General features: G+C 42.7%; 1 protein-coding gene across 3 annotated transcripts; it reads right to left on the reverse strand.

Moving 5' to 3' along the window:
- Positions 1-27,819, reverse strand: LOC139213790 (nucleoprotein TPR-like). Of its 3 annotated transcripts, none has more exons than XM_070844436.1 (55): positions 27,581-27,819; positions 26,653-26,757; positions 25,772-25,836; positions 25,137-25,227; positions 24,689-24,792; positions 24,115-24,279; positions 23,443-23,535; positions 22,634-22,714; positions 21,512-21,599; positions 21,185-21,322; positions 20,935-21,029; positions 20,113-20,310; positions 19,864-19,971; positions 19,428-19,651; positions 18,250-18,413; positions 18,031-18,152; positions 17,767-17,915; positions 17,505-17,667; positions 16,726-16,860; positions 16,158-16,298; positions 14,949-15,150; positions 14,590-14,786; positions 14,350-14,490; positions 13,204-13,320; positions 12,846-13,049; positions 12,542-12,729; positions 12,197-12,344; positions 11,888-12,025; positions 11,258-11,389; positions 10,981-11,111; positions 10,446-10,656; positions 10,200-10,349; positions 9,936-10,028; positions 9,596-9,700; positions 9,180-9,392; positions 8,997-9,035; positions 8,399-8,593; positions 7,623-7,734; positions 7,332-7,525; positions 6,827-6,897; positions 6,427-6,626; positions 6,120-6,314; positions 5,811-5,932; positions 5,174-5,248; positions 3,767-4,021; positions 3,506-3,677; positions 3,219-3,424; positions 2,978-3,049; positions 2,728-2,819; positions 1,933-2,045; positions 1,677-1,775; positions 1,457-1,598; positions 1,140-1,237; positions 597-713; positions 1-382 (listed from the first exon to the last, which is right to left on the reverse strand). In XM_070844436.1, exons 1-55 carry the CDS (start codon positions 27,729-27,731, stop codon positions 327-329), a joined length of 7,575 nt encoding a protein of 2,524 aa, XP_070700537.1. In that variant the 5' UTR covers positions 27,732-27,819; the 3' UTR covers positions 1-326. The 3 variants fall into 3 exon arrangements, with proteins under 3 accessions (XP_070700537.1, XP_070700536.1, XP_070700538.1); XM_070844435.1 differs by having other exon boundaries at positions 5,811-5,935; XM_070844437.1 differs by lacking the exons at positions 1-382; positions 597-713; positions 1,140-1,237; ... (4 more) ...; positions 2,978-3,049; positions 3,219-3,424 and having other exon boundaries at positions 3,591-3,670; positions 3,757-4,021; positions 5,811-5,935.
- Between the last annotated feature and the right edge of the window lie 137 nt (positions 27,820-27,956).

Here is a 27,956-nt window from a genome sequence, read left to right on the forward strand (position 1 = left end):
TGCAACTAGTTATTCGCCTTTATTATTAAAACAAGTGTATAAACAGCCCAAACACAGAGCGAAATGAAGATAGAAACAAAATTACAAAACCAGGCCTCCGATGAATAGACTAAAATGACAGAACTAAACTAAAAACTGACTGAATTTCACAATGTGACCTCACAGTCGCTCTCTGTAATGGTGGGATTATGGATTTTAATTGTACAAACGATGTTTTGCTTTACTGATTATCTCAAAATTCAACAAGAAATAATCCTAGAACTAAACGCTGTCGTTTTATGTCCTGGTTGGAGAAGATGACTGAGTTGCTACAAGAGACACGGTCATTAAGCGATGCCCCCTCTGCCCATGGCTCCTCCCCTTCCTCTTCGGGAGAATGGTCCTGAAAACAGACAGGTTTATAGTTAATGACTGAAAGTATCACTGTTCATGATATTGTCCCCATGTACACGTAGCTCTCTTTTTATTGCATTTCAATAAACGGCTTCATCATTACCCTTTGAGTGGCATCATTCTGTAAGTGTACAGTATCCATAATGATCAGGTGGAGGTTGAAGAACCCTGCACTGTGCTCCAGGACTGTTTTAGGGTCTTACCTCTGCGGCTGAGTAACATCCTGGCCTCCCCCCTCCCTCCTCTGGTTCCTCTGACTGACAGGCTGCTGATCAGCGGTTGACTAGTCACTGTGGGCCGCTCAGGCACACTGCTGCTGTCTAGAGTAAAGAAGGAGATGAGCAAGGTGATGGTAGTAGACTTTCAGTGACAGAAAGCAGGACGTACTGTATGTAAGAATGAGTCACACCTGTGATACGAACTAGGACAAAAAGAGTCAGGTGGATGTGGTAACTTGCATAAGATTAGACTTCTGAATCTTTATAAAGCAATAGGTATAGGTGTAACGATTGATCGAGAGAATAAGCAGTATTTTAATCAATTCTGAAAATAATAGTAAGTTGCAGCCCTATTTCATTCCAGACCTCGGGTGAAAGGGTGTGTTGGCATTAAAGCCATCAGTTAGGATGTGAAGAAAAGAAGAAAGCTGTGTGAATGTAGTCACTGAGGTTCGGTTAACATGCAGGAAAATGTCAGCTGGAATTCATACTAAAAACCAAAATGATGAGGGTTTATTAAATAGCTACCAGGGTCTTGGCTGGTCGATGGCAGTGATGCATCATCACTCTGTTGTTCTGTGGAGTCCATGTCTGCTTGGCTCTCCATAGAGGATTCAATACCAGGACTGGAAAACACAAATGTGGTTAGGCGAGGCTCCATCCTAAAAGGAGAATCTTGCATTCTGATTTTTGCTACAAACACACCTGACCATTGGGAAGATGGACAGTTAGTGCTGTTAGTCTCCCACCTAATGAGCTAATGAGCAGATCTTTGCTTCTCAAATATAAAAAAAAAAAAACACACAGATTTGGTTACTGCAGCTGGCTGTCCATAAGTAGCTCACCCCTCTCCTTCCTGCTCCATGAAGACTTCATCTCCATCATCGGTAGCAGAAGCCATACCGTTGGATGCGGTTACCATAGGAACTGACTGGGATGCCATGTTGTCACCACTGTCTGAGGGCAGAGACTCTGTGAAGACAGTCACTGACAGAGACAGAGAGTCAAGGGACATGACTCGAATCGACACACGCTGTCATAGTGAACAGTGTGGATGTGTCTTACCTGGTGCAGCCACTTGTAAAGGTGTGGTGGGAACACTCCTTCCTCCTCCGTCTTCATCATGAGCAGCTAGGAACAGTGGAGATTCATACATCCCCAGACCTGCACACACAACAGCAGTAATACAGACAGAATTAACTTGAGACTTCATAACTTGAAATAAAGACTTAATAACTTGAATGACTGAGAAATTCAACTTTACAGCTTTTCTTAACACCTGCCTATATATATATACACGTGTGTGTGTGTGTGTGTGTACCTCCTTGAGAGGCCAGCTGTCCCAGGTCAGAGTGTGAGGATGATGCCTGAGGCAACAGGTCCTCTGGAGGTCCAAACCTGAACCTGGTGGAGAGACCAGCTACCTGAGGAGAACTGAGGAAGTGGGAGGCAGACATGTGTGTGGACATGTCAACAGCTGATGAAGCATTCTTCTAAGATCATTCCAACACTATCCAGAACTAACTTTTCTTATGGCCTTTCTTTCCTGCTGTCTGCCTTCTGAGGCTGATGGATGTCTAGGATTCATTAGTCCTCTGTTTTTATCAAAGAAAGATATCTGGTGATATGAGAGTGTGTATTTCAAACTTTACAACATGGTTGAAATATGTTTCAAAACATAAATGATATAATAATCTTGGTGTGATGTGCAAATACTCAAACTTACTTACATTGATGGACTAAAGAAGCACATTATTCATTTCTTCCCATATTCATTTTGTATGTGCAGATGACATTCCTGACATTTTTTTATGGTAAAATAAGGTGAACAGCATTTTCTTACAGCGAGAAAGAATTTCTGAATGCATTCAAGTTCCCTCTAGGAGATAACTTGTGACTATCTGTCACCAACGTTCCCAGATTAGATAAACATCGTGAGGTGCTGACTGGACTAATTACTGTGTCATCAGTCATTAAATATCAGTATTATTGGTTAATTGGAGGTTACCAATACAATATGGAGCCTAAATCTCGGACAATATAGGAATTCAATCGCCAATAAATGATGCAGATTTGTTTGTGTTTGTCTGTGTGTTTGCGTGTGCTTAGATCTTACTGTATAGCCTCAGCGAAGCCATCGGTGCGGTGTGGGACTACCAGGGTGGGAGTACTGGGAACCATTCTGTCGTCGTCATCAAAGAAATGTTGCTGCGACACACAAACACCATCTCACTGCAGATGCTGCTATACCTCACGAGTTTCACAGACAGGGCGTCCAAACAATACATGTAAGATATGTTCAACATCATTAACATATAAAGCAAATGTAATCTGACTCATAGACACACACACACACACACTCCTACCATACTGCCTATTCCAGGGGTCAGCTGAAGTCCGCGTCCTACAGACGGTCTGCGCAGCTGAGAGGACTGTCTCTGATTAGCAAACACAACATCACTGTCAGGATACAACAGATTTAAGAAATCCTGTTCTGAGACATTTTTCAAGGCGGGACCAACCTCATGTTGGCGTCATACGTTAATTGCACTCTGCTTCAAACAGCTTGGTTCCTGACGACTGCTCGAATAGACTGTATGTGTATACCTGTGTGGGTGGGGGTCCCAGCTCTGGAGCCGGAGGTTGGATGTAGAGTCGCGGTGGGAGGGGGTGTGGGGGCCTGCGTGGGTGGGGCAGGCGGGGCGTGAGAGAGGAGGAGCAAGGGGAGGATGCAGAGGAGGAGAGAGTAGGGGGAAGGTGTACAGGGTCTCTGGGAGGGTCAGCCTCTGATAATGTGCTGGTGCCACCTTCACCTGGAAGAGATGAGAGAGTCACATTAGCAGGTTTCAGACGAGGACCAATGAAATCAGTAAGAGTCTAAAGTCGGTGCTCACTGCTGTGAGGAGGCTCAGACACATTCTCTTCAGCACTGGGGGCTTCTGATGGTTCCTCCTCCCCTCCCTCCTCTTCTGCTTCCCTGCTTTCCTCATTACTCTCCTCTCCTTGCCTCATCCCACTGTCACCAGCATCATCCTCGTCTTCGTCGTTCTCCTCTTCCTCTTTATACTGCGGTAGATACAGAATTCTTGGTTATTTAGTCCAGAGGATAGGTCAAAGCTAAAACCATTTAGACAGGGTCAGAAACAGTACAGCACCTCCTCTTCTTCTTCTTCTTCTTCTTCCTCCTCCTCTTCCTCCTCCTCCTCCTCTTCCTCTTCATCTTCATCTTCCTGCTTCTCTTCCCCCTCTTTACTCTCGCGGCTCTCACTGTCCGTGTCAATCACGATGATGTCCCGAATAATAGCGGAACCCTGAGAGGACATCTGATCACAGGGGATGGACTGGGACACACCTTCCTCGATGTCCTCATTATCTTCAGCCAAGATGGGGAAACCCTCCTCTGGAAGTTCCTACACCACAAACATTCAGTGTGACGGGGTATAAAAACACATTATGTAGTAATTGCATATTGAATAATAACTCAACAAAATAATAACACCCACATTTTGTAATAATCTGATGCATTTGGTAATAAATGATTGCAAACTGCGGTGGTTATAACAAAATGCGGAAGGCTAACAAACTCAATAGATGAAAACAAATACTCAAATCTAGATCTCTGCTAGAGGGAGGTCCAAAAACACACCTGCAGTTCCCACTTGTTGCCACAGGTGTCACCAAAGAGAATGAAACAAAAATGGAGTTTGCTCCTTTATGTGGAAGTGTTTAAATAGTGAAAAAGAACTACGATGGAAAGATACTTAATATTCTAAATGTTGTTGACCACTGCAGTGTGGAACGTGTTCTTTGCCTATCTAGAACAGAACGGAATTAGCTTTATTTGCCAAGTATGTGGACACCTAAAAAAAAAAGTCTAACTCCCGCATTTTGTAATAACCACAGCAATATGAAATAACTTCTATTACATATTGCGTTCAAGCTGTTCATTAAAGTGCCGCATATAATTACAAAATGTGGGTGCATTACATAATTAAGTGAAACTTTATTAAATGTTGTTGTATCATCATATAATGTGGTGTTACACTTTTTTAAATCTGGGCTTGCTTCATGAACTTTCATGCTACCGATGCAAATGAATTAATCTCATCATCCCTAATTAGCATTCAATATAATCTATTTAGTAGCCTAACTTATTCTTCTATTCCTTCTTCCTATTCTTTAATTTAACAGCAGCCCATACCGTCACATAGCTTAGCTGAGAACATTTGATGTATTTTCATTTGACAGCATGCTGCGCTGTACTAGTTTATTTTATCTTTAATGGAACTTGTCATTTGAAAGCCTAACTGAGGACCTGGATGCTGTTCATGTGAAGCAGGTGTCAGAAGCACTTTTACTCAGCAGTCGCCCTTTTGTGAACACTACGGTAAAGTGAATGATCAGTTCATAAGTAGCAGCATAAAACCAAAAACCTCTGCTGTCTTTCAAGGGTCCACACTATATATACACAATATACATATACAATAGTTCCTCTTTCAATGAGCTATGAAATGATTTTATTTTTCTGATCCTCTCCAAAGATGCTTTCATTGGTAACTAACCTGACTGTCATCTGGTGAATCCTGTCGTTCTCCCTCATCCCTCAGCTCTCCTTCAATCTCCACATCCCCTTCCATCTGAAACAACACATCACACAACTGTAAAAGCCCAGTTAATAAGTTCATAGTGAATGAATTAAAAGACATACAACAAGCACACAAATTAAAAAATGGAATCAATTGACAGAAAAAAACTGAACTCTATTTCTCATCTCATTATTGATTACATATCAAACTACTGCTGTGCTGAGCATTCAGATTCATTCACTTTGATACAGAGCAGCAACTGTGGTCAGCAGAGCTGAGTAGCAAACATTAGTGTGCTGGATGTGTGTTAATGTGAGAAGGAGCAAATCAGAGACTCTTAAACTTTCTTGATGTGGTCTTCATTAAACAAATCAATGACTGGATGTGCCAACATTCTCTACAGTTATGCAAAGATAAAACTGAAAGAATTGTTTTTAGAGCGAGTTCAGCTTCAATCTCCAACGTTTGAGACCAAAAAGTCGTGGATGTAGTCATGGATTACATTTCTATAGCAAAATATACCATATACTGTACCATGCATCCAAATGCATTCGTCCCATTATCAAACTGGACAAAGAACATTTTGAGAGTTCTGTCTATGGGTTGTGTCTACCTGCAGTGCTATCGATGGTTTCAGTCGCAATTTTTTTGTGATTGGAGGTGTGTGGGAACTCTCTGGTCTGCCCTCCTCTTCCTCCTCGTCCTCCTCCTCGTCCTCTCTGACTCGCTTTGAACCTGCTTTAATCACACCAACACATAGGATAACATCAATTTAATTGGCACCAACAGTGGATGGAGTAATAAAGAAGTGGGCTGAGCACCTCCGCCATCATGGCCTTTACTGTTCACTCTGAGTGTGTGTGGGAGTTATGGGTAGTTATGGGTGTATGGGTATCTGTAGGTTTGGGACTAGGTCTCTCACCTGCTCCAATCAGAGAGGAGGATGTAGATGGTCGCTCGGCTTCTATACTCGGGCCTGCGTCCTGATTGGCTGCTTGTTGCTGGGTGGGCTGAACAAAAGCTGTGGCCTGGGTGCTGGTTGGCTGAGTTACTGATGTGGGTGTGTTAACCATACTTGAACTGGTAGAGTGCACAGAGGCTCCTACACTGATCAGCACTGCAGAAACACATATTACACTGTTCAAAATGTGTTACATTTCTTTGGGTAAGGCCTCTAATGATAGAAGTTTTACTTTTATGCTTCATTCCATTTCATCCCTTGTTCTCACCCTCTTGGCTGTCAGTCTGCGTGGTCGGCATGACAGTGGCGGTAGGTGTCGGGATGGGGACCGTTGCTGGGGTAATCATAGGCCGGATGCTGGCGCGGGGTGTGGCCTTGCTACCAGGGGAGGGGCTTGGCTTGTTGCTGGGAGATGGAGTGCTTGGGGTGGGGCGGATGTTGGCAGTGGGAGGGTCAGACAGGCTGGAGCTGGTGGAGAAATCATAGCAAGCTTTTTGTAACTCTCAGACTAGATCCATAGAGTTCTTATAACAGTGTTAATGAAGCTACCACTGTCTGACTACATCTACTGACTAAAAATGAAAATGTCCATGAAAAGGGTAAACGAAAAAGCCTATTTACAATCATTCAGAATATTTTCGGGTGTTTATGTATGTCTTCATAGTTACCTTCCCCTTTCTTGGGCAGGACTCTTCAAAGATATTGATCTCTGGTCTGCACATCTGGCCTGTTCCCCCACCTAAGTGCAGATACAGGGAATATTGCAATAACAAGGGAGAAATGACTGAGAGGCACCAGACATTGTAACACAGAGGGCTATTGGATTGAGATGGTTAAGTCATAATACTACGTGGAAAAAGTCATTATATTTAGTGAAGTCTACAGACTGCTCTCACCTGTTAACTATAAGTTATTAAGTCTTGTGTTGGTTCAACTTTTTCCCAAAAAATATTATGACTATTCACAAAATGTCTGCTTTTATTCCCTCTTGCTGTATAATTGAAATAGACATTACACATTATATTTGGAGAGATTTATAACATTTAAAAAAGCACAATTTGAGCGTACATATTGAGCATAAAACACAGAATTTCTAAAAATATTTGGACTATTTTAGTGAGACAAAGTCAATGATCAGAGGCCTCAGAGTATGGACCTTCATGATGCACGTACCTTCGCTCCACTCTGGTCCTGCGGCTCCTCTCTGGTGTCAGAGTGTGCTTGCGTCTCTCTCAGTTCTCTCAGCTCTCTGTCCAGTCGGAGCAGTCGTCCTTCATACTGAGACTTCAGGGCGTTCATTCTCACCTCCAGTTCCTCCTTACTCTGTTTCATTTCTTCTATCTCCTGGCTAAGCTGCTCCTTGGCACCTATGGGTTAAGATACAGATAACAAAAGCAGGTTACATTTCTACTAATATAACAGAGCTTTGTTTAGTTGTACTTCGTCAACATCTGTGGAACTCACTGTTTAGTTGGTTGATTTTGGTCTTGGCTCCCATGAAGACCTTCTTAGTCTTCTCCTCTTTTTCAGCCATCTGCTGTCTGAGTTGCTCCTCTCTGTTCTTACCCTCAGACAGCTGTAGGGAAACAACAAATCTCACTGGTTCCTTTGTGTATACATTTTTGTCTACACTTATAAATAGTACTTAACAGTTGTCTTAGTTGTAGAAGTGTTGTTGTTAAAATATTCTAATGCTGCCCTCTTGGCTGAGTGACCATGTGAGCAGAGCGGAGCGGACTTTGGATGGAGCGCCGAGCTGATTTTAGTTTGTGGGAGGGACTGAGATGGAGAGAAGTCTGAAGAGACTGTTTAACCTTAGATTGTTTAAAGTTGCTGGTTTATTAATAACTTACAGAGACACTGCATGAAATAACCAACCTTCAACACCTCTGTCTCTCTACAACACACATCACATATGTGGTGCCCACATATACCTTGGGCAGTGCGGTACAGATTGGGTCTTGTATTTGAATTGTATAGACATTTACCAGGTTAAATAAAGTAAAACAAAATGAATGAACTCCCCTTTAGTGTTTTATTTCATATTTCTGTTGAATTTTATTCTTCACTGCAACTTTAAATTCAGTCTATGTAAACTGTGTAAACACTTAGCTTTGGCTTTTACACACGGACATGAACTGTACCCTAAAATTGAAGCAAAGTAAAAATGTAGTATTACTTAGCAAGAATGTGTGAGTGTTAATATAAATCGGTACTTTTGGGAAAGGATTTGGAAGTACCTCTTGTCTGAGTTTGGCCAGCTCCTCTTGCAGCGCCTGGTTAGGGTCACTTGCAACGCTGACATCACTGGCCTGGATGGACTGGGAGCTCTGGTTCTGGTTGGCCTGTGTGCCTCGGATAGCCTCATTAGCCTGGTTAGCTTCAGTTAGCTGCTCCTGCAGACGCACGACGTCTGCTTCACGATCACCAACCATCTGAGGAGCAATCAAATATGGCAGACACATTGTTTTAGCGAGACATTTTAAAAAGAAAGAAAGCATCACGCAGATATTGTGAATACAGAAGAAGGATGGAAAAATGAAAAAAAAAAAAAGTGGAAGAGTGGGTAGAGGGTAAAAGTGAGGAAAAACTATGGGAAAAGGTACAGGTTGTATTAACTTCACTCATCAGTCTGTGTGAATGTGCTCCCTAACCAAATGCCTAAATGTAAAGTTTTGGCAAATTAAGCTTCATATATATACACCCATGAATGTAGATAAATCTATGTAGCTATAGAAACACAAAAATACTTTAAACAGTACTAATCACCATACATCAGTGCATGCAGTGCTGTTTCTAGTGGAAAAAAAAACAAATCAGTGTAAAGTTTTTCCAAACCTTTTGCAGGCTGTCTAGGTTTCCTTGAAGCTCAGTGACCTGTTAGGAGGGAATGAAGACATACTACTTATTAGTTTGCACAAAAAAATCCCAGGTTTAATGCAACAGCAAACTTTTTAAAATGAAAATGCCATCAGCTCTTTTTTGCAAAGCACTGAAGGTACTGAAGGATGCTCTCCTCACTTTGCTCTCTGCTTGGCTGAGGGAAGTCTTGAGGTTGCCGACTTCCTGACTGTGGCTCTGTTGACTGCTTTGGTGGGTCTGCTGTAGCTCTTTCTGACTGGCGAGGTTCTGCTGATGGGCTTCTTTAGTCTGCTGGAGTTCCCTCTGGATCTGCTGAATCTGGTTCTGACGAGCTTGAGCTTGAGTCTGAGCTGATTTTAGCTGGTTTTGTACCTTTAAATCACAGAGGAGGAGGTTAGGTTGGTAAAGTGTCGGGTGTTGGGAAAACTTCTTTCGGTTCTGGCGTTATAGTTACATTCCCACCAATGAGGATCAACATTACAAATAAATTAAATGTTAACTAGATATATAGCAAATAGACAGAAGTAATGAAAATCAGTGTCAAGTGTTGGTGGGTGGTTGACAATACTTCTTACCTGCTGAGTTTGGGTCTTGGCTTGCTGAAGCTCTTTCTGAGTTTGGGTCAGCTGATTCTGATTCTGCTGCTGTTGAGTCTGAGTCTGGGACAACTGGGACTGGACCTGTAAAAGTAAAGTGCCAGTGATTCCACCAGTTCTACAGTACTAAAACCACTAGACTATACTAGAACCACTAAATGGTTGTACGTGTTCCCTTTTTTAACTGGTGAAACTGGTGTTTTTACCATCTATACCTTTATAAAGGAATTAACATGGACTCAGACAACATTGCATTCGTTGCATCCTGGCTAGATCTAATTCACACTTATATTGGATTCATTTGAATGTGCCATAGTACCTGTGTAAGCTGGTTCTGGACCTCCTGGAGCTTTTCCTTGGTCTGCTGGTTTTCCTTCTGGGCCTCCTCCAGCTCATGCTGGGACTTCTGGGCCTGGTTGAGGAAAGAAAAAATACTTTGAATTTGCAGCAAAACAATAAATGAAGTAAATAAAGCAAGCACTTCATATTTAGTGCAACATATTTACATGCAACACTTAAACTTAAATTTACTATATGTAAAATATGTTGGGTAAATAAAGGCCTAAAATGTCTTCCTGCCCACCTCCTCCTGTTTTTTCTGCATCTTCTCTTTCATTGTGTTCACCTCCTCTCTGGCCTTGTTCAGGTCTTCTTGGGATTTAGACAGCTCCTGCTGCACCTCCTGGCTTGGACCCACCTCACTTCCTGCTTTAGCGGCCGTTTCTTCAACCAGCTAGAACACAAGCACACAAACAAAGACTCACACTTTCATTTTTCACCCATGCTAAACTGGTTGTCTGCTGCAGCCCTAACCTGAACACAGTCCCACCTTGTCATGCTGGACTTTAAGCTCCTCATACTGGGTCTTGTAACGCCGTCCAATCTTCTTGACTTGGGTAATGGTCTTGTTCTTCTCCAGGATGTCACCGTTTTTGGTTTCCACTTCTTTCTTCGCGGTGTCTCTCTCCGATGTCAGACGGGCCACGGAGTCTCTGAGGGCTTGCAGTTGAGACTGAGCCGAATTACTGCTGGCGTTAGACCTGATTCACACATAACAACAATCTCAGTATGGATGTTTTTAAGGACGTATTGATCAATCTGCCACCGAGTACATTAGTTACTGGATGTTGTGCTTTGGTCATTTTGACTGTCAAGTCAGAAAGGTCAGATACAAGAAAACAGGACATGTATTCAAGAAATCAGACCTGCATAGAAAATATCTATTATTCTTCTTCTTATTGTGTTACTTTAAGGAGTGCTCATTTTTCACGTGTTTTGGTTAAACATAGGTACATCAATTTGAGAGGCTTTATGGTAAGCTTTTCTGTGTGTGTGTGTGTGTGTGTGGGGGGGGGGTGCTTTACCTTGCTAGTTCAGTCTTCAGCTTGCCGGTCTCTTCAGCTAGCTGTGTGATGCGTCTCTGCTGAGCTTCTCTCTCAGTGGCGACTTTCTGTCTCTCCTCAACATCACCATCTTTCTGTTGGCTCATCAGTTGCTAAAGAGAGACAGTCAGTCGAGTTCGAATGAAACCAATACAGTGAATGTAACAGTCTGAAGATGAACTGTCCCAAAATAGAAAACACGAGTTCTATTAAAAGATAACAGTGACAAACACTAGAATCTATTAGAAAAATAAGCTACCTGTGTTTTGGCCTTCCAGCGTTTGAGGTCTTCCTCCAGTATCCTCTTATCAGCCTGTAGGGAACCATTTTTCATAGACAGCTGAGACATAGAGTGATGTAGTGGGGTGATGTCTGACTGGAGCTTTGCAACCTGATAGAAATAGAAGGAGACATAAAGGGATACTGTGAGCCTTACAGGAGTTTTAGAGTAGTACTGAGGAGCTTCCTCTTCTATTGGAGTGGATCCTTTTGTATGCATCAGTGTTTTGAGCTTCAAACACGCCCCAACAAAACATCCCATTTGTGACAGATCTGACTGCTACAGGGTGGTGTTCCCCATGTTTCCTGAAAGCCTCACAAAATGACTTGGTAATTAGGTTGTTGTGCATATTTACCTAGAAATTACAAGCATATATACCGACTAAAAGATTTGCTGGTGAATTTACGTTTCAAGTTTTCTATTATGTTATATAATGTAATTCTCCTAGGTGAAATCATAGCCACACAGAGGTTTCCAAAAGATATTGAAAAGCGTGGACTGATTCTCTGGTTGTTGCCACAAATGTGGGTAAAAATGAAAACCAGCTTCAGCTATAACAATGAGAGGGAGATGTAGGACGAACCGTGACATGCCACACTTGAGTCTTACTTTAGCCTGAGTTTGCTGCAGCTCTTGTTCCAGTTTGTCTCGGTCAATTCTCAGAACGCGGCTGGTCTCTTGGAGAGCACCGATCGTTTCAATCTTCTTCAGCTGTTCCACCTGCTGGGCAAGAGTCTTCGATGCAGCCTGAGCCAAGGAAGGAGGTCAAACAGACAGAAAACCTTTGGATTAGGGATGGAGACCACTTATCTAAGGACACAGGGATGATTTTGATGTTGTTCTCATCATTTCCATCAAATTCCCTGCATTTCGTGATCCATTTCAAGTCTTTTGTCCCCTTATCCATTAACTTCTTACCTGCATTTTTTCCCTCTCGGCATTCAGAGCTTCCTGTAGCTCGTTCAGTTCTCTTTGTTGGTGTTCCACTCGCTGCTTGTGGCGAAGAGCTTCTCCCTCAGATGCCTCACACTGAGCCAAAGCGATCTCTTTTTCGCGCCGCACAAACCTAGGGCACACGCACACACTTCAGACTCAAACTCTATCAGCTCATGAGTGGAAACTAATGATCCTTCCAGAAAATATGATAAAATATGAATACTTTGCCTCCATTTCTACAAAATTCAATGTTTTCTATATTAATCTCAAGCACTTCTCACATGTATTCATGCAAACATACAGCCACCCTTGGTGCAGCAGTATTACCTAAGTATTTCTAGTATCTGTTCAGTGGTTTTTCCTTCCTCACTGAAGGACAGATCGAGCTGCTGCTGCTGCTGCTGCTGTTGCTGTTGTTGACGACTCCTGACGGCCATTTCATCCATCTGTTGGTGCAGGAGTGCATTCTGCTTCTCTAACTCCACACTGCGACGGGTCTTAACAGACAGATCCTCCTGTAGGACAGTCAAACTGTTACGACTCTGGAATCTTTGAAGCGCAACAAAGCCTTGACAAACACCTATAGCACACATCATGTCTTAACTTTACCCTCTTGGGTTTGTCGTCCTACCTTCAGCTGTCTCTCCACTGTGTTCCAGGATGCAGTTTTCTCCTGTAGGAGGGAGGAGGTCTTGTTCAGTTTCTCCTCTAACTCCCTCTTCCACGCTGCTTCTTGTTGGGATCTCTTCTTCAGCTCCTGCAGGGCCTCCACATCAGCAGCATGAAGCATTAGCTCCCGCTCATACTTAGCCTGAGCCTCTCCGGCTAGCTTTGTCTGGGAGGAGAACAGTGGGAAGACACTCGGATAAACAAAGCTTTCACATTTATGTTGAGGGTAATGTTCTGGATGTAGCTGAAAAATTGAATTAAAGATACATGCTAACTGGTATGGACTGTGTGTGTGTGTGTGTGTGTGTGTGTGTTTGAACCTGCAGAAGGCTCTCCTGTATGGCTTTCTGTTCCAGTGTAACAGCAGCAGCAGCTCTCTCCAGTGCCTCCTGCTGCTCTGCCTGGCCAGCCTTCAGACTGCGCTGCAGTTCACACACCTGGACAAGAAAGCAGGGGGGAAAACAGAGGTTATGGTTCCATGGATTCTTGGCTGACTGCCAGTGGCAGCAAACAAAGTGATAGGTTTCCTCGCGCTCCATGTAGGTTGAGATCTGACATTTAAAATGTCACATGTGTGACGTGTAGGCTACCTGCACATCCCAGCCATGAAAATCAAGTGATAGTCTACATCAGCCCTCTCAGTCTTCTCACCCTAAGAAGGTTCGGAGCGGCTGGCATGACTGGCAGTAATCCAGGAATTCACAAACTATGTCACTACATTCATGACTTCTGCTCTGTTTCATTCCTTTCTTACTGCCAGATTTCCCATACCAGTAGTGTCACAAGGAATAGATACCCCCAGATACTGGTCAATGGGAGGCAGTGCATGTGCCTCGTTCTTTCTGCTGTAGCAGCCAAACAGCTGCTCTGAGTGCCTAAAGTTCTGTGTTGACTTAAAGAGGTTTTTTTTTTTTTACAAATTTAGTCAGTAATTTAATTGAAAGTAGGTCGAACACTTTCTGTATTATTGTGCCTCTACAGATGAAGGCAGTCATGCTGAAAAACAAGGCTGATAACTATTGATTATATAAATCAGAAAACCTGTTCATTTCTGACCAACGGTCCAAAAGCCAAAACACATTGCAAATTACTATGTGATAAAACAGAGAAAAACAGGTCATCATATTTAAAAGTTAACATTTTCACTTGATAAATGACTTCTAACAATTCATTTCTGAATAAAATGTTGCTGCTTAGGTTTTCTGTTGAACCCCCATTTATCACACCAGCACTACAGAAGGGTCTCTTAAAAACCAGCTCTCAGTGGGGGTGCCCCTGTGTCTTTGTCAACATTCACAAGTATTCACTGAGGGTGAACCATAACAGTGACAATGAGCAGAAGCTTTGTAAAGCCAAGCGGATCTGTGTGGCTGCGTTTCGAGACAGTTAAGACCGGATGTGACAACATAAAACGCAGACCCTTTTCTGCAGAGGTTTACTTGTATAAATGTGTGCAACAAGCTTACTTGTTTCTCCACGGCATCCACAGCCTTTCTGCCCTCTTCTTGCTGCTGCTGTTTCATTTTCTCCACTTCTAAAATCCTGTTCTCCAGCTGCTTCTGCACCTCCTCGGACTCCTTCAGCCGGATCTCCAGAGGGGAGCGAGACTGAAAAAAAAAAGATGGAGGAGGATCAGTTGTCAGATCAAAGACAAGAGAAGAAACAGAGTAAGGTGTTGAGTTACTAAGAAAAATAAAGAGCTATACCTCCTTTTCTTTCTTCAGACTGTCCTCCAGTGTCAGTACCACAGCCCTGTACTGCTCTACAGTAGTGTTAGCATTCTTTAGCTGTTCTGCTAGTTCACCATTTTGCTCCTCGGCAGTACGCAGGAGACCTTTGACCTCCACCAGCTCCTGCTCTGATTGGCTGGGAAGCTGGGAGCCTGCTGGCACTGGAGAGCGGCCTGAGGACATACAGAGTTAAGGGAAGCAGTTAAAACAAGACAGTGGCAGTATTAGTACACCTTAGGTTTGAACGACTCTGATGGTCACCACTTTTTGAAGCTTAGTTTTCTACATGCTACAAATATGATCCTGGTCTTTCACTGGTGGTGACCGCCTACTACCTTTAAGTGGTGCTCTGAGGCCAGCAGCTCTGGTAGCTGGGGTGGATGTGTTGCTGGAGGATGATGCCTCAGAGGATGAAGTAGAGGCCAACTGGGCTTTCAGTGTTGCCACCTGCTGCTCAGAGCTCTGCAATAACTCCCTGGTCTTCTGCTGCAGGGTGTTCTGGGTCTCCAGTTGTTTCTTGGCCTCTAATAACTGAGCCTGCCGAGGACAAATTTCATTCATTTATATACAGTATATACAGTACAGGCCAAAAGTTTGGACACACCTTCTCATTCAATGCGTTTTCTTTATTTTCATGACTATTTACATTGTAGATTCTCACTGAAGGCATCAAAACTATGAATGAACACGCGTGGAATTATGTACTTAACAAAAAAGTGTGAAATAACTGAAAACATGTCTTATATTCTAGTTTCTTCAAAGTAGCCACCCTTTGCTCTGATTACTGCTTTGCACACTCTTGGCATTCTCTTGATGAGCTTCAAGATGGTTCCCACCGTGAAGCATGGAGGAGGAGGAGGTGTGATGGTGTGGGGGTGCTTTGCTGGTGACACTGTTGGGGATTTATTCAAAATTGAAGGCATACTGAACCAGCGTGGCTACCACAGCATCCTGCAGCGACATGCCATCCCATCCGGTTTGCGTTTAGTTGGACCATCATTTATTTTTCAACAGGACAATGACCCCAAACACACCTCCAGGCTGTGTAAGGGCTATTTGACCAAGAAGGAGAGTGATGGAGTGCTGCGCCAGATGACCTGGCCTCCGCAGTCACCGGACCTGAACCCAATCGAGACGGTTTGGGGAAAGCTGGACCGCAGAGTGAAGGCAAAAGGGCCAACAAGTGCTAAGCATCTCTGGGAACTCCTTCAAGACTGTTGGAAAACCATTTCAGGTGACTACCTCTTGAAGATCATCAAGAGAATGCCAAGAGTGTGCAAAGCAGTAATCAGAGCAAAGGGTGGCTACTTTGAAGAAACTAGAATATAAGACATGTTTTCAGTTATTTCACACCTTTTTTGTTAAGTACATAATTCCACGTGTTCATTCATAGTTATGATGCTTTCAGTGAGAATCTACAATGTAAATAGTCATGAAAATAAAGAAAACGCATTGAATGAGAAGGTGTGTCCAAACTTTTGGCCTGTACTGTATATAATTACTATACACACACATATATTCTTTGTTTGTAATACTCTACATACGTCCATAGTGCGTCCAAGGGTGTGTCTCTGTGCTACTTCCTGGTCCAGCCTGGTCTTCATTGTAGCCAGTTCTGCCTCCAGATGCTCTATCTTGTTGTTCAGGCGTTGCCGAGTGTTTGTCTCTGTATGCTCCATAGTCAACTAGAGCAACATGACAAAGGAGCAGGAGGACAATCATGGAGACATCATGAGGAAGAAAATGAAGCTGTATGTTAAGTTGGGGTAACTTGTGACAGTATAGCCTGTCACCTCCCTTAATCATAGTGGGTGCAATAAGATGACACTCTGAATCCATCTCTTAGATAGTGGTAAATTGAAGTCATTATTACATATGGACTGACTGATTTATTTGGGTAGCAAGTTGCTTCAATGACACTTTCTGTCGGCAAACAGTCAGTTTATTCTAATACTATGAAGTTAATGCAATATTGCAGGAGTCTTGCTACCAATGATCTCGCCAAATAACAGAAGGAATTGGGCTTAGAGATGAAATGAGGAAGAAAAGCAAAGTGAGATGTTTCAATTGCTCATCTAAAGTAAAAACACAGCTGCATGGTAGATGTGGTACCTGTATAGTCTTGAGGTTGGTAAGCAGTAGGTTCTGGTTTCGTTGCTCAGCCAGTATAGCTTCTTTTTCTTGACCGAGTCGACTCTCCGCTTGTCTTAATATGTCTCTCTCTTTAGTTAAGTTCTCTACACGCACCTGTAGACACACAGAGGGGAAATTTAAAAACACGTAATAACTGAGAAGTAAACAGAAATGTTTGAAGGTAAAGAATGACACCATTTATCTGAGTTCACCCCTCAGTGTGTACCCCTGTCTCATGGTGCGGTTTTAGCTATCCTTAAAAGGTCATTCAGAACATTAATATAGCGGCAAACAACTATTTGCTATGTAAAGATATAGTGGAGTAATGGCATCCTGAGCAGAGACTGAAGCCACACTCTGTGTGTTCTCTGTTTTGGCAGCCGGTCTGGCCGTGCACGCTTGTTTGTGCACTTGCGAGTTTGAAGCATTTAGCTGAAAGTGACCTTTCAGAATGTCCTCTACCGGAGAAAACAATATACTTCAGCTAGAAAGGTCTCCACTGCCACTAATGAAGCTGCCCCATCTGTGTGCCTTGCAGCTCTTCCCTGGATTCCAGCTTTGGTAAGCCTCCTCTCCCTCACCCCCATGATAGCTGCCGCTGGCCTCAATGGCAGGATTAAAACTGTGAAAAATCAATATTCCAACTAAAAGGGTCACTTTACTCTGTTCTATTTATTTGTTTTGGTCTGCAACTACTAGTGTTTCTGAATCTCTTATATAGAACCATTAAGATAAAGGTTAGTTCTCTTTATCCTCACCTCTTCCAGAGCCAGTTTTTCATTAGCCTGTCGCAGGTCCTGGCTCATTGTGTGGATGATGTGTTCGTGCTGCTGGGCCATTGCAGCCATCTTCTGGTTTCTATCCTGTAGGGCAGAGATCTCTCTGCGGTAGGCTGATACAGTCTCCTGGAGCATCTCGTATCTGACATACAAGGAGACACACAGAACACACATTGTATAAAATGACCTCCTAGAACTGAAACATGAGACGGGTGCAGTAGCAGTACTGGACCTGACAAACCTCTTGTTGCTGAACTCTAGTTGAGAGGTCAGCTTGGCATGGCTGGAGCGAAGCTCTGTTAGCTGCTTCTGCAGTTTGTCGTTTGTTTCATTCAACATCCTGTCATTCTCTGCCTTCTCCTTCTTGTACAGAGTGAAGGCATCATTCAGCTGAAAATGCACAAACACACACGTCCATTCAGAAGAGCCACTGAATTGATTTTTTTTTTTTTCTTATTTCATATGAAGGTGAAGAGAAATGCAAATCTAAGATGTTTGTACGCACATGTTTTAAAGCGGCTCTGGACTGAGCTGTCTGTGCCGACTCTGCAGCAGCTCTCTGAGGAGTAGAGCGAGTAGCTGGAACCGACGGCCGAACATGTGCAGGGTGGGATGAAGAATCTGGACCTGCGGACACATGAAAACTTATCATTCTGTAAACAACATTACAATGACTTAGGATTTACCCTAAAAATGCCCGTATACTGTATGTTAGAGTTTCCACCTGGAGGAGGGAGGCTGAAGCCAGTGCTCTGTGTCAACAGGGCCTTGTACATGTCTCGCTGTCTGGCGTTGGAGTCAGCCAGCTGTTTTTGTTGGTTTCTCTGCTCTTTCAGCTGCTCCACCTCCTTCTGAAGCTTATCCACACTGGCCTCCAACCCTGACACGCTGAAGGGAACCAGAGAGCTACAGTTTTAAATACATTACAAGTACCTTTGCTGCACTTCAAAGTTCTGTTTCACCTGAAACATGGTCGGGTTCTGTGAATGTGTCCATGACGACAACATTTAAGTTTACTTTAAAGAAACTGGTGGAATCAGTGTGTGCTATAAGGCTGGGAGAGTACTTAATAATCATTTTTGTACATCAGTGCATGTATTTCCTTCCTCGTGTTAGCTCACTTCTGATATGTTTTTGCTGTGCAACCCCCACCCAACACTGACCCCATCAGAAATCCTTCATTTTGAATTCTTAAATCGCTGGGTCTCTATTTTAATTAAAGAGTTTGGTCTAGACCTGCTTTTTATGGAAAGTGTCTTGAGATAACATTTGTTATGAATTGGCTCGATGGATCAATCGCTGAATCGATGTAAATTTGGGTCCGTAACAGATTCATAGCATCTCATTTTATTGTTGATTTATTGTCTGTAATGTATGTCATAGAAAGTTATAGTACAAATAACAAATGTCATTGATTTCATACTTGTTTGAACTGTAAAAATCCTGTTAATAAAAATTAATATCACTCCACTAATTACTGGTATTGCAATATGTCCTTACTTTCCTCCTTTACACATGTAGAACAGAGAGAATATGAGAGATGGTCAGAGTAATAACCGAAGACTCTAGCAATCATTTATGGCCTGTAGTTATTTAGATTTAGAATGAAAAATAAAAATAATGGCTGAATGTCGAGTAGTAGATGAAACCATACAAGAACTTCTAGTAGAATGTATCATACCAACAGAACTTAATAGCAATGTGTGTGGTAAAACCATTGTAAATGCTCCAAATCAGGCAAAAACTCCACTTTCCATTACTCTCCACTGGCTCTCTGTTACTACCCCCATTAATCCAAGTCATAAATGCTCAACTACAGCATGACCACTAGTTACCACAGTTGTTGCATCAGCAGAGGTACTTGTAAAAAAAAAAACAGTGATAACCAATAAGTAATATTACCATGCTGAGGTTACTTGGGTCTGCTGTTTGCTCCTCTCCTCCTCCAGCTCCCTCAGCCTTCCCAGGAGACTTTGGTTCTGGCTCTGCAGTTCCTCCACGCTGCGGAAGGACAGCTGGCGAGGACTGGTGACCTCGGACGTGCTGGAAATGTTGGAGGAGCTGCAGTCATCCTTGGCCACCTGATTACCTCTGGCTTCCTCGATCTCCACCAGAAGAGCACACACCTGGACCGGAGATAAATTAATGATTCAAAGCATCAAGACGGATCTCTTTTTAAAATCAGTGTCATCACCTGAAAATATTCATCAATCCTCCTTTTACATGACTGTTCAATAATTGCAGGGGAGCAAGCAAAGGAGTGAAAAAGGTGACAAAGAAGTGGGGGGGGGTGGTTGGGACCACTAAAACGCAGAAGTCATGAAGCCCTAGTGTGCACCTGTGTACATGTATCCTCTAGCTGCCTCTCTGTCCTCAGTTTGTCTCTCTCCATGGCATCACAGCGCTGCTTGGCCTCCTCGTTCTCTTTCTGCAAACTGTGCATATCCTGATGACGAGACGAAAAGAAAAGAAAATGCAAGTTAAACTTACCAGCTATCATCTAGATTCTAAAGGTCAAATAAAAGTACTTAATACACTAGAATGCACACACTGATACATAAAGAAGGAACATAAAGTCATCCCAAACCATTCGAGCCTGTTCCAGCTTGTTGCACAGGGAGGCCACGGATTTCTGCATGCTCTCATACTCCTCTCTCTGGCGCTTGAGGACAGGAGCCTTGGACTCGACCTCCTGGACGATCTCATCCAGCACTCTGCTTACTCTCCTGGTCTCCTGCTTCTCGAGCTGAAGCAGTGTCTGACACTCTGCATACGCATTATACAGCTGGACACGAGGACAAAAGAGGAGGGATTCATATTTGCAACAACAAAAAGGTAAAAGGACAGACAGACAGACAGACAGACAGACGTTGCAGAAAGCCAAACTCTACACAGGTAGATAACACTGGTGGTTTTCAGTGTTTTAGCTTCACCTTGTATTACTGCTGACCATTCTGGTGCCCAGTTTTCTTTGCTTCCTGTTAAAGCAATGTTGCCTAATATTTGTTTTAAAAAAATAAGTGAATAAAAGTTTATGATTTAAAAAAAATACACAAAGGAACACGACTGGTGTGAGGCAGTGTCAGCAGTGACACACCAGCCAACACACAACCTTATATGTTGGGTTACATTAACCCTTAACTACAGATGGTATGCTTATCAATTAATTTTTTTGTTGTAATTTGGAATATACAAAGACCTTTTACGTGTTTTTAGGTTTTTAAGTGTTATGTTTAAGTACGTTTGAGTGGTGCCGAACACTTTGAGGACACAGCTAGCTGGTAAAATGACCTATAATAACTTTAAAAGGTTATCATACATACATTTCACTTTCAATATCCTGACATACTGACACCAGAAAAAGCCACCTCACCCAGCACCCAGCCCCGGCTTGTCGCATTTAACTCACATCAAAGAATTTCATGCCAGGCTTGACAATTGCAGCGATGGCAGCTGCAGATGGACACATGGAGTCCAACTGCTCTTCAGTCAGAGAGGGTACACCTGGAGCAGATCACACACACACACACAGAGAAAATTAAGGTGGTTACGTGTGTACAGACAGACTTGTACACACACTTAATGCCCATATGCTCTTAGTACAGGACAAACATACACTTAGGTATGATAGTTAGAAGTGTGTGTGTGTTCGTTCTTACAGCAGCGTTTGCCAACAGCCTTCATTGTGGCATTTTCCAGTTCTTTCTCCATTTTCTTGACCTTCTCTCTGATCTCAGCCTCAAGCCGCGTCTTCTGTTCTTCCCCCTCCGACACCTTCTTTTCTAGAGCCTTGTTGGCTGTAAAGACAGTGACATCGACCACACACCGTTAATGCTTATTAGATGGAAATCTGCACTCCACACTCAAACAGGCTTGTCTGTTCAAATCGGTAAACCAAACAGTGAGGTTGTGACCAGCATGAATAATAGCCATTTAGAAAGACTACACAGGACAAAATGGTATGAAGACAACTTAAGACTTGATACCTTCCCCACTGTCTTTAACCAGCTTGCTGAGCTCTTCCACTGCTCTGCTCAGTTCTTGGTTCTTCGTCTCCATGTCCTTTGCTGCCCCCTTACAGGGAAATGAAAGACATCACATATTTACCACATGAAGAGAATAACATGACCGTACAATGTAAAGATAATCCTCTTATTATTTTCAAAATGTAGAGAATGGCCATCGTTGGGTGTGTATCTGGGGGAAACAAACGAGAATTAAGGGAGGTCATCAACAACTTTGTCAGCTGGTGTGAGCTCAACCAGCTTCACATCAATGCCAGCAAGACAAAAGGAGATGATGATCGACTTCAGGAGGAATAAGTCCATCATCACACCGATGAACATCCAGGGTCTGAACATTGAGGTGGTGGAGAACTACGAATTCCTGGGTGTTCGCCTGAACAATAAGCTGGACTGGACTGACAACACACTGCCCTGTACACGAAGGGCCAAAGCCGGCTCCACCTGCTGAGGAAGCTGAGGTCCTTTGGAGTGTGCAGGAGGCTACTCAGGACTATCATACTGTGGTAGCTTCGGCTATCTTCTATGCTGTGGTCTGCTGGGGAGGGGGGCAGACAGGGACAGGAGGAGGCTCAACAGACTGATCAGGGGGGACGCCTCCTTGCTGGACTGTCTGCTGGACTCCACGGAGGTGGTGGGTGAGAGGAGGATGTTAGCCAAGCTGACATCCATCATGGACAACACCTCTCACCCCCCCCATGTGGAGGCCCTGAACAGCTCGTTCAGCAGCAGACTGATTCATCCACAGTGTGAGAAGGAGCGCTACTGCAGGTCATTCATCCACACCGCCGTCAGACTGTTATCACAGCCACTACCTGCACTTTATCACCACTCACTTGTTTTCTTACTACTGTGCGACACTCACAATATCCTGTGCCATACACACATGTCTATATTCCTATTTTTTCTCTCATGTTTTTACATTTGCATTTATTTTTATATTTTGTTACATCCCTTGCTTTTGCCATTCTTATAATAATAATAATAATGATAATAATAATTCTTATTATCCCTGTGTGGGCTAAATAAAGTCTCTCTTATCTTATCTAAATATATTTATCTCTGGTGCCTTGCAGGGATTCTTACCTTGTAGAGTGAGGACAACTTGACATGGGCATTGAGTTCATTGCGGTATTTCTCCTCCATGGCACTCCGCTCATCTTTAGCCTGGAGAGACATGCAGACCATAAAATCCATGATAATACTTCATATGAATACACACCTGCATGTCTTTTAAGGTTTCCTGACTGGCACAATTTGACCACATCTCTTACTTGTATATATTCAGTTAATGATATGCTACTCTCTGCTCAGAAAAGTCTATTTTATAGACTAAACTTCTATCTCTTATCAAAAGCTTCACTAACTCAGTTTCCCTGAGGCAGTAAGATCACACTTTATTTTTAGCTAGGATGTCAGAACAGTCAGTAGCACCTGCTCTCGGCATTAGTCGGCATTATACAGACGTCTACAACCATGCTGCTCACATGCAGACACGCACAATGCACAAGAAGAAGCACATACCTGAATCTAAACACTTGTCTGTCCATGATATTCTTAACTAAGGATGACAACACTGGTGTGTTTATCAATCAATCAATGAATCAATCTTTATTCATATAGCGCCAATTCATGACAAGTGTTATCTCAAGACTCTTTCCATAAAGAGCAGCTCTAGACCAAACTCTTTAATTAGAGAGAGACCCAACGATTCAGGAATTCAACATGAAGGATTCAAGAATCCCCACATGAGCAGCATCAGGTATTATATTAGGACACAGTGGCAGGAAGAACTCCCCTTTAACAGGAAGGAACCTCCAACAGAAGCAGACTCAGGGTATATTCTGTCAGACCCCGACAGAAAGTCGTCCACCTCTTTCATTCAATTATATTACCTGCTTCAGTTTGTTGTTGAGGTCTGCAGCTCTTTTACTCTGGCTTTCACTGGTTTCCTTCAGAGAAGTGAGCTGACTTTCCAGCCTGGTCACCTGTTAAAGGGACAAGTTATTTCAGAAGACATTAGGAGTGTGGATTGGATGCCATGGCCTGAGGTCTCCTTGTATTTAATGAGACATTTCAGTGAAACGTGAAAACATATGGTAGAAAGGCCATTAAGGGATGCACTATGAAGCTAGATTAGTCGGTTACCCAGGTATGTTGAGCCTAAGGCCAAAGTTTTCAGTGTGATGAAGGTAGCAGCTTATGGCTCATGATGTAAATTTAACCTGGTCTGGACCAGGCTATGTTCAGAGTTCAGCTTAAATTGACTGTAAAAAGCTTCACCCTCTCTTTTCTGACAACACTTATGACAATACAATACTTATAGATTCTTAGCTGAGAGTATACGTTATACAGTATATGCAAATCACAAGGCAAACTTGTTGTTTAGTAATGCCACTGAACAAAGGCGTACAGTTACAGTAGACAAACTGCATGCAGGCTCTGTATCATATCCCACAGTCAAAGGTATTATAGGAAATGGAAGCCAATAGGGATAAAAATGGTATAATAAGTAACATGGGTAGTTTTATATATTACACAATATGTATTTGGTGTGTGGGTGTCACCTGCTCCATGCTGTTCTTCAGACTACCCTGCAGCTCCAGTATCTCTTTGCCTTTCTCTCTGTTGGTGTTCAACAGCTCTTCGGTTTTGGTTTTCAATTCTGCAGTTAACCACTCGATTTTCTTCTCGAGTAACTCTTTTTCCTGTTGAATGCGCTTCTCCCGGTGCTACAACACACAAACCCATGGCATTGAATCATGAAAAAGACTTGTGGTTGGCATTTCATACAATAAAATTCCACTCAGCAGCGTAGAGTACACAGAGAGTACAGAGTTTATAGCTACAGTTTAAGCAACTAATTTGGTGCTGCTCAATAGTAGTAGTAGTAATAAACGTAAAGTTTTCCCCTTAGCAAGTAGAAATTCTGAAAATACAGTATCACTAAAAGCGGGTGTGAGAAACATTGGAGGAAGCAGCATCAGCTTTCAACCATCGAACTACTGGTGACACAAGAGAATGTGTGTGTTTTTAAGCTTATTTCTTCAAAGTTATCCTGGTCACTAGAAAAAGTGCAGCTTGATGCGCTTTAACACTGAGCGGTGGTGGTTCCCATGAAATACAGTGTACAGTGTATACCTGTACAGCAGCCTCAGATGACTGTACATCATCCAGTTTTAACTGCAGCTCCATCTTGACTTTACTGGTCTCCGTCAGCTTCTCATTCAGACGTTTCACATCCTCTGCAAACACACACACACAAATATAAACCGAACTTCAAATGAATGAAACCAATGGTCTACATATAGAGGATGTTGTATGCCACACAAATCTTAAGCCCCTCAAGGTAAATTTATGATACTGTGATGTATAAATAATACTGACTTGACTAGCTGTTACCACTATTACCAAATGTTTAAAAAGAGGAACATCTGTGTGTATGGAAACATAACAGTATCAGTATTAACATGCAATGATCCAGATTAGAGTCTTTGGGCTGTTCCTGTGTGTGTGTGTGTGTGTGTGCGTGTGCGTGTGCGTGTGCGTGTGCGTGCGCGTGCGTGCGTGTGTGAACCTGATACCTTACCAGTAAGGTTTTCCACCTCCTGTGTTCTTTTCTCCAGTAGCCTTGCCAGTTCTCTCTTCTCTGCCTCAATCTCATACTTGGCTTTGGTTTGCTGCAGTCAGACACAAACACGTGACGTACAGTGCTTCCACTAGAATAGGAGTTGTGAAACATCCTAAATAACTCTAAATTAATAGGTTGAAGAGAGTTAACTGGTTTTGAAAGGTAGCACTTCTGTAAAGTATGAGATGGGTGTTTCAGGGCTTAACAGCTTTATACAGTTGATTTTTGGAAAACAAAAATACACAAAACCTGCTCTTCACTTCTTCACTAATGAGTGACACATATCAATGCTATATGTTTTTTTACTTTCAAAAACAAAATCTAGACAAACACTTTTGCCCAAACTTTGTGTACTGTACTCTAATTTTGCTTCTCGTCTAATTTACCTTTTCAAAGTAAAACAAAGTTTGATTTAATGTCTATTTCTCAGAATGTAAATGTATTTTAAAAGAGTAATGTCTATTTCTGAAACAATAAAAGTGACGGCTGCCTAAATTCATCAAGAGAAAAGTAAAGTAATCCATTCGCTCTATCACAAAACAATAACAGAAGATCATTCACACTACATCCTTATGGTGACTGGATAGGTTTACCTGTTGTGGTGGTTTATCTTCAGAGGTCTCTCCCTCTATTCCCTTCAGAGTGCTCAGCTCTTCATCTGCACAGACAGATGCATTAAGACACTGCAAACGCTGAGGCCCCTAGCTCATGGTTAGAAAACTTCATGGTTAGAGACTCCATGTGCTTTGAAGTGGGGATGCACTGATCCAACATTTTCAATCCTGATGACAATTCCAACACCAAAGTTTCATTAATAAACTGTATGCCTCACCATGTGGAACAGACTGGGGTCATTCTTTTATGTGCAAGGAAATATCAGAAAGTAAAAATAGTATGGCTGACAGCTTGGCTCTCAGTGGTGTCAGGAGCTGTTCTCCCCGTTTCTGCTCTGCCCAGTAGCGTAGGTAGGCTACGGTGGTGCTGAACTAAAAAAACATGATATCTGTGTATTCAGTCCATATTTAATATTTCCATTTATGGTAAATGTTATCATGTATTACACCATCAGTTGACACATACATGTATAATATGTAGCTCTTGAATTGTATCTAGCTTTGGAGAAAGAACAAATACTTTACTATTAACTTAGTTCTGTGATTATCTAGACAACATGCAGCATGAAAACACCTGCCATCGCAACACTCTGATGACTGTATCCAAGACATTTCAACAGTCTGATAGGCTGTATCAGGATGAAGAACACTTTTCAGAAGAACTGTGCACACCCTTGAGTGCCTTGTGGGCATTTCAAGCCAACAGCATGTTTGATAGAAGAATGCATCATTTAAGCAGTCAGGCAGATCGGGGAGTATGCTTTAAGTCTGGGAGTAAAGTTTAAGAAGCGGCAACTCTTGACGCGAAGCACCGACTCCTCAATAACATGTATTGTGAATATGCGAGTGAGAAAACTCACTGAGTTTTTTGTTTTCCTCCTTGAGTGTTTGCAGGTCTCTTGTGGCAGACAGGATCTGTTCCTGACTCTCCGCCAGTCTCTTGTCAATGTCAAAGAACTGCTGCTCTGTATGGGCAGAGAACATTCGTCAGTAACACACACATACACACAAGCTGGTGACATCTTTCTGTTTTAAAGACTTACATTTGCAACAGCGACAGATTCTATCGGCAGGAGCTGCTCAGCTCTGTAAACTGGCCTCACAGTGCACGAACGTACGAGCGCACATTCATGAAATGCGTGTCAATGATACATGATTAATGCATATTCAGATTTGATATACAGGTAGCTCATTATATTACAATTATTCAACGTGGCATGATTACCAGTGAGAAACTGTAAGAATCATTCAAGAACAAATTCATCATATGATCTAAACTGCTAATCTAAGCGTGGCATTTAGAAGCTGGAGCTTTTCATACTGTGATGTCTCTCTCCAGCCAGCTAAATGTGACATTTCTCAGTGGAACCATGGTGAAATCTACTGTGTTGGATGCTTGACCTGATCCAGAATGGCTGCTTTTAATGAGTGCTCGGCCATACCAGTGTTCACTGTTACTTACAGTAATGCTCCTGAATGTATAAACCCAACAGACCTTTAGAGGATATTTGGGAGTGTTTCTACAAACCGTACAGTGATCCCCTACATGTCTTTATTAGTATTTATTCCTTTAACAGATCCCTAGAAGAGGTCAAGTTTCTCTTCCGCCAAAGGAGGTAGCCTCATCGTGACATCGTGGCTAACGTTAGAGGGCATGTCTAACCTCTGTCCGTCACAGACAACACTGTTTTTTTCATTCTTCTCACTGACTGTGTTAGAGGACAGCTTCGTGGTACCCAGGGTTTGGACACAGCTCCCACTTTAGCTAACCACTTTATTTCTACTCACCACTGTCAGCTTTGAACCGCTCATACTGCGTACTGAGCGCCTCGTTAGCATTCTGCAGCTCAGTCACAAACTTCTCCAGCTTGTTCTGGGCGCCTTTCGGTAGTTTGTTCAACTCCGTCCGCTCCAGAACCTGCAGCAGGACGGCCGCCATCTTCCCCCGTCTCCGCTGAAAAGCAGACAGGAGATGAACACAAATTTCTGGTAGACTGACGACGAAGTGTACACCATCCGCGGGTCCACTGAGAGCTAACCAAGAACGTGTCAAGCTTGGCATACAAACGCAGGATACCCACTCCGGACTTTCAAAATAAACCAATCCGGGTATCACCGGATAATCCGTAATTCATTTGTAAATCAAAAACGAAAAAACAAAAAA

Source organism: Pempheris klunzingeri, chromosome 15, assembly GCF_042242105.1.
Source record: "Pempheris klunzingeri isolate RE-2024b chromosome 15, fPemKlu1.hap1, whole genome shotgun sequence".
Classification (NCBI taxonomy): domain Eukaryota; kingdom Metazoa; phylum Chordata; class Actinopteri; order Acropomatiformes; family Pempheridae; genus Pempheris; species Pempheris klunzingeri.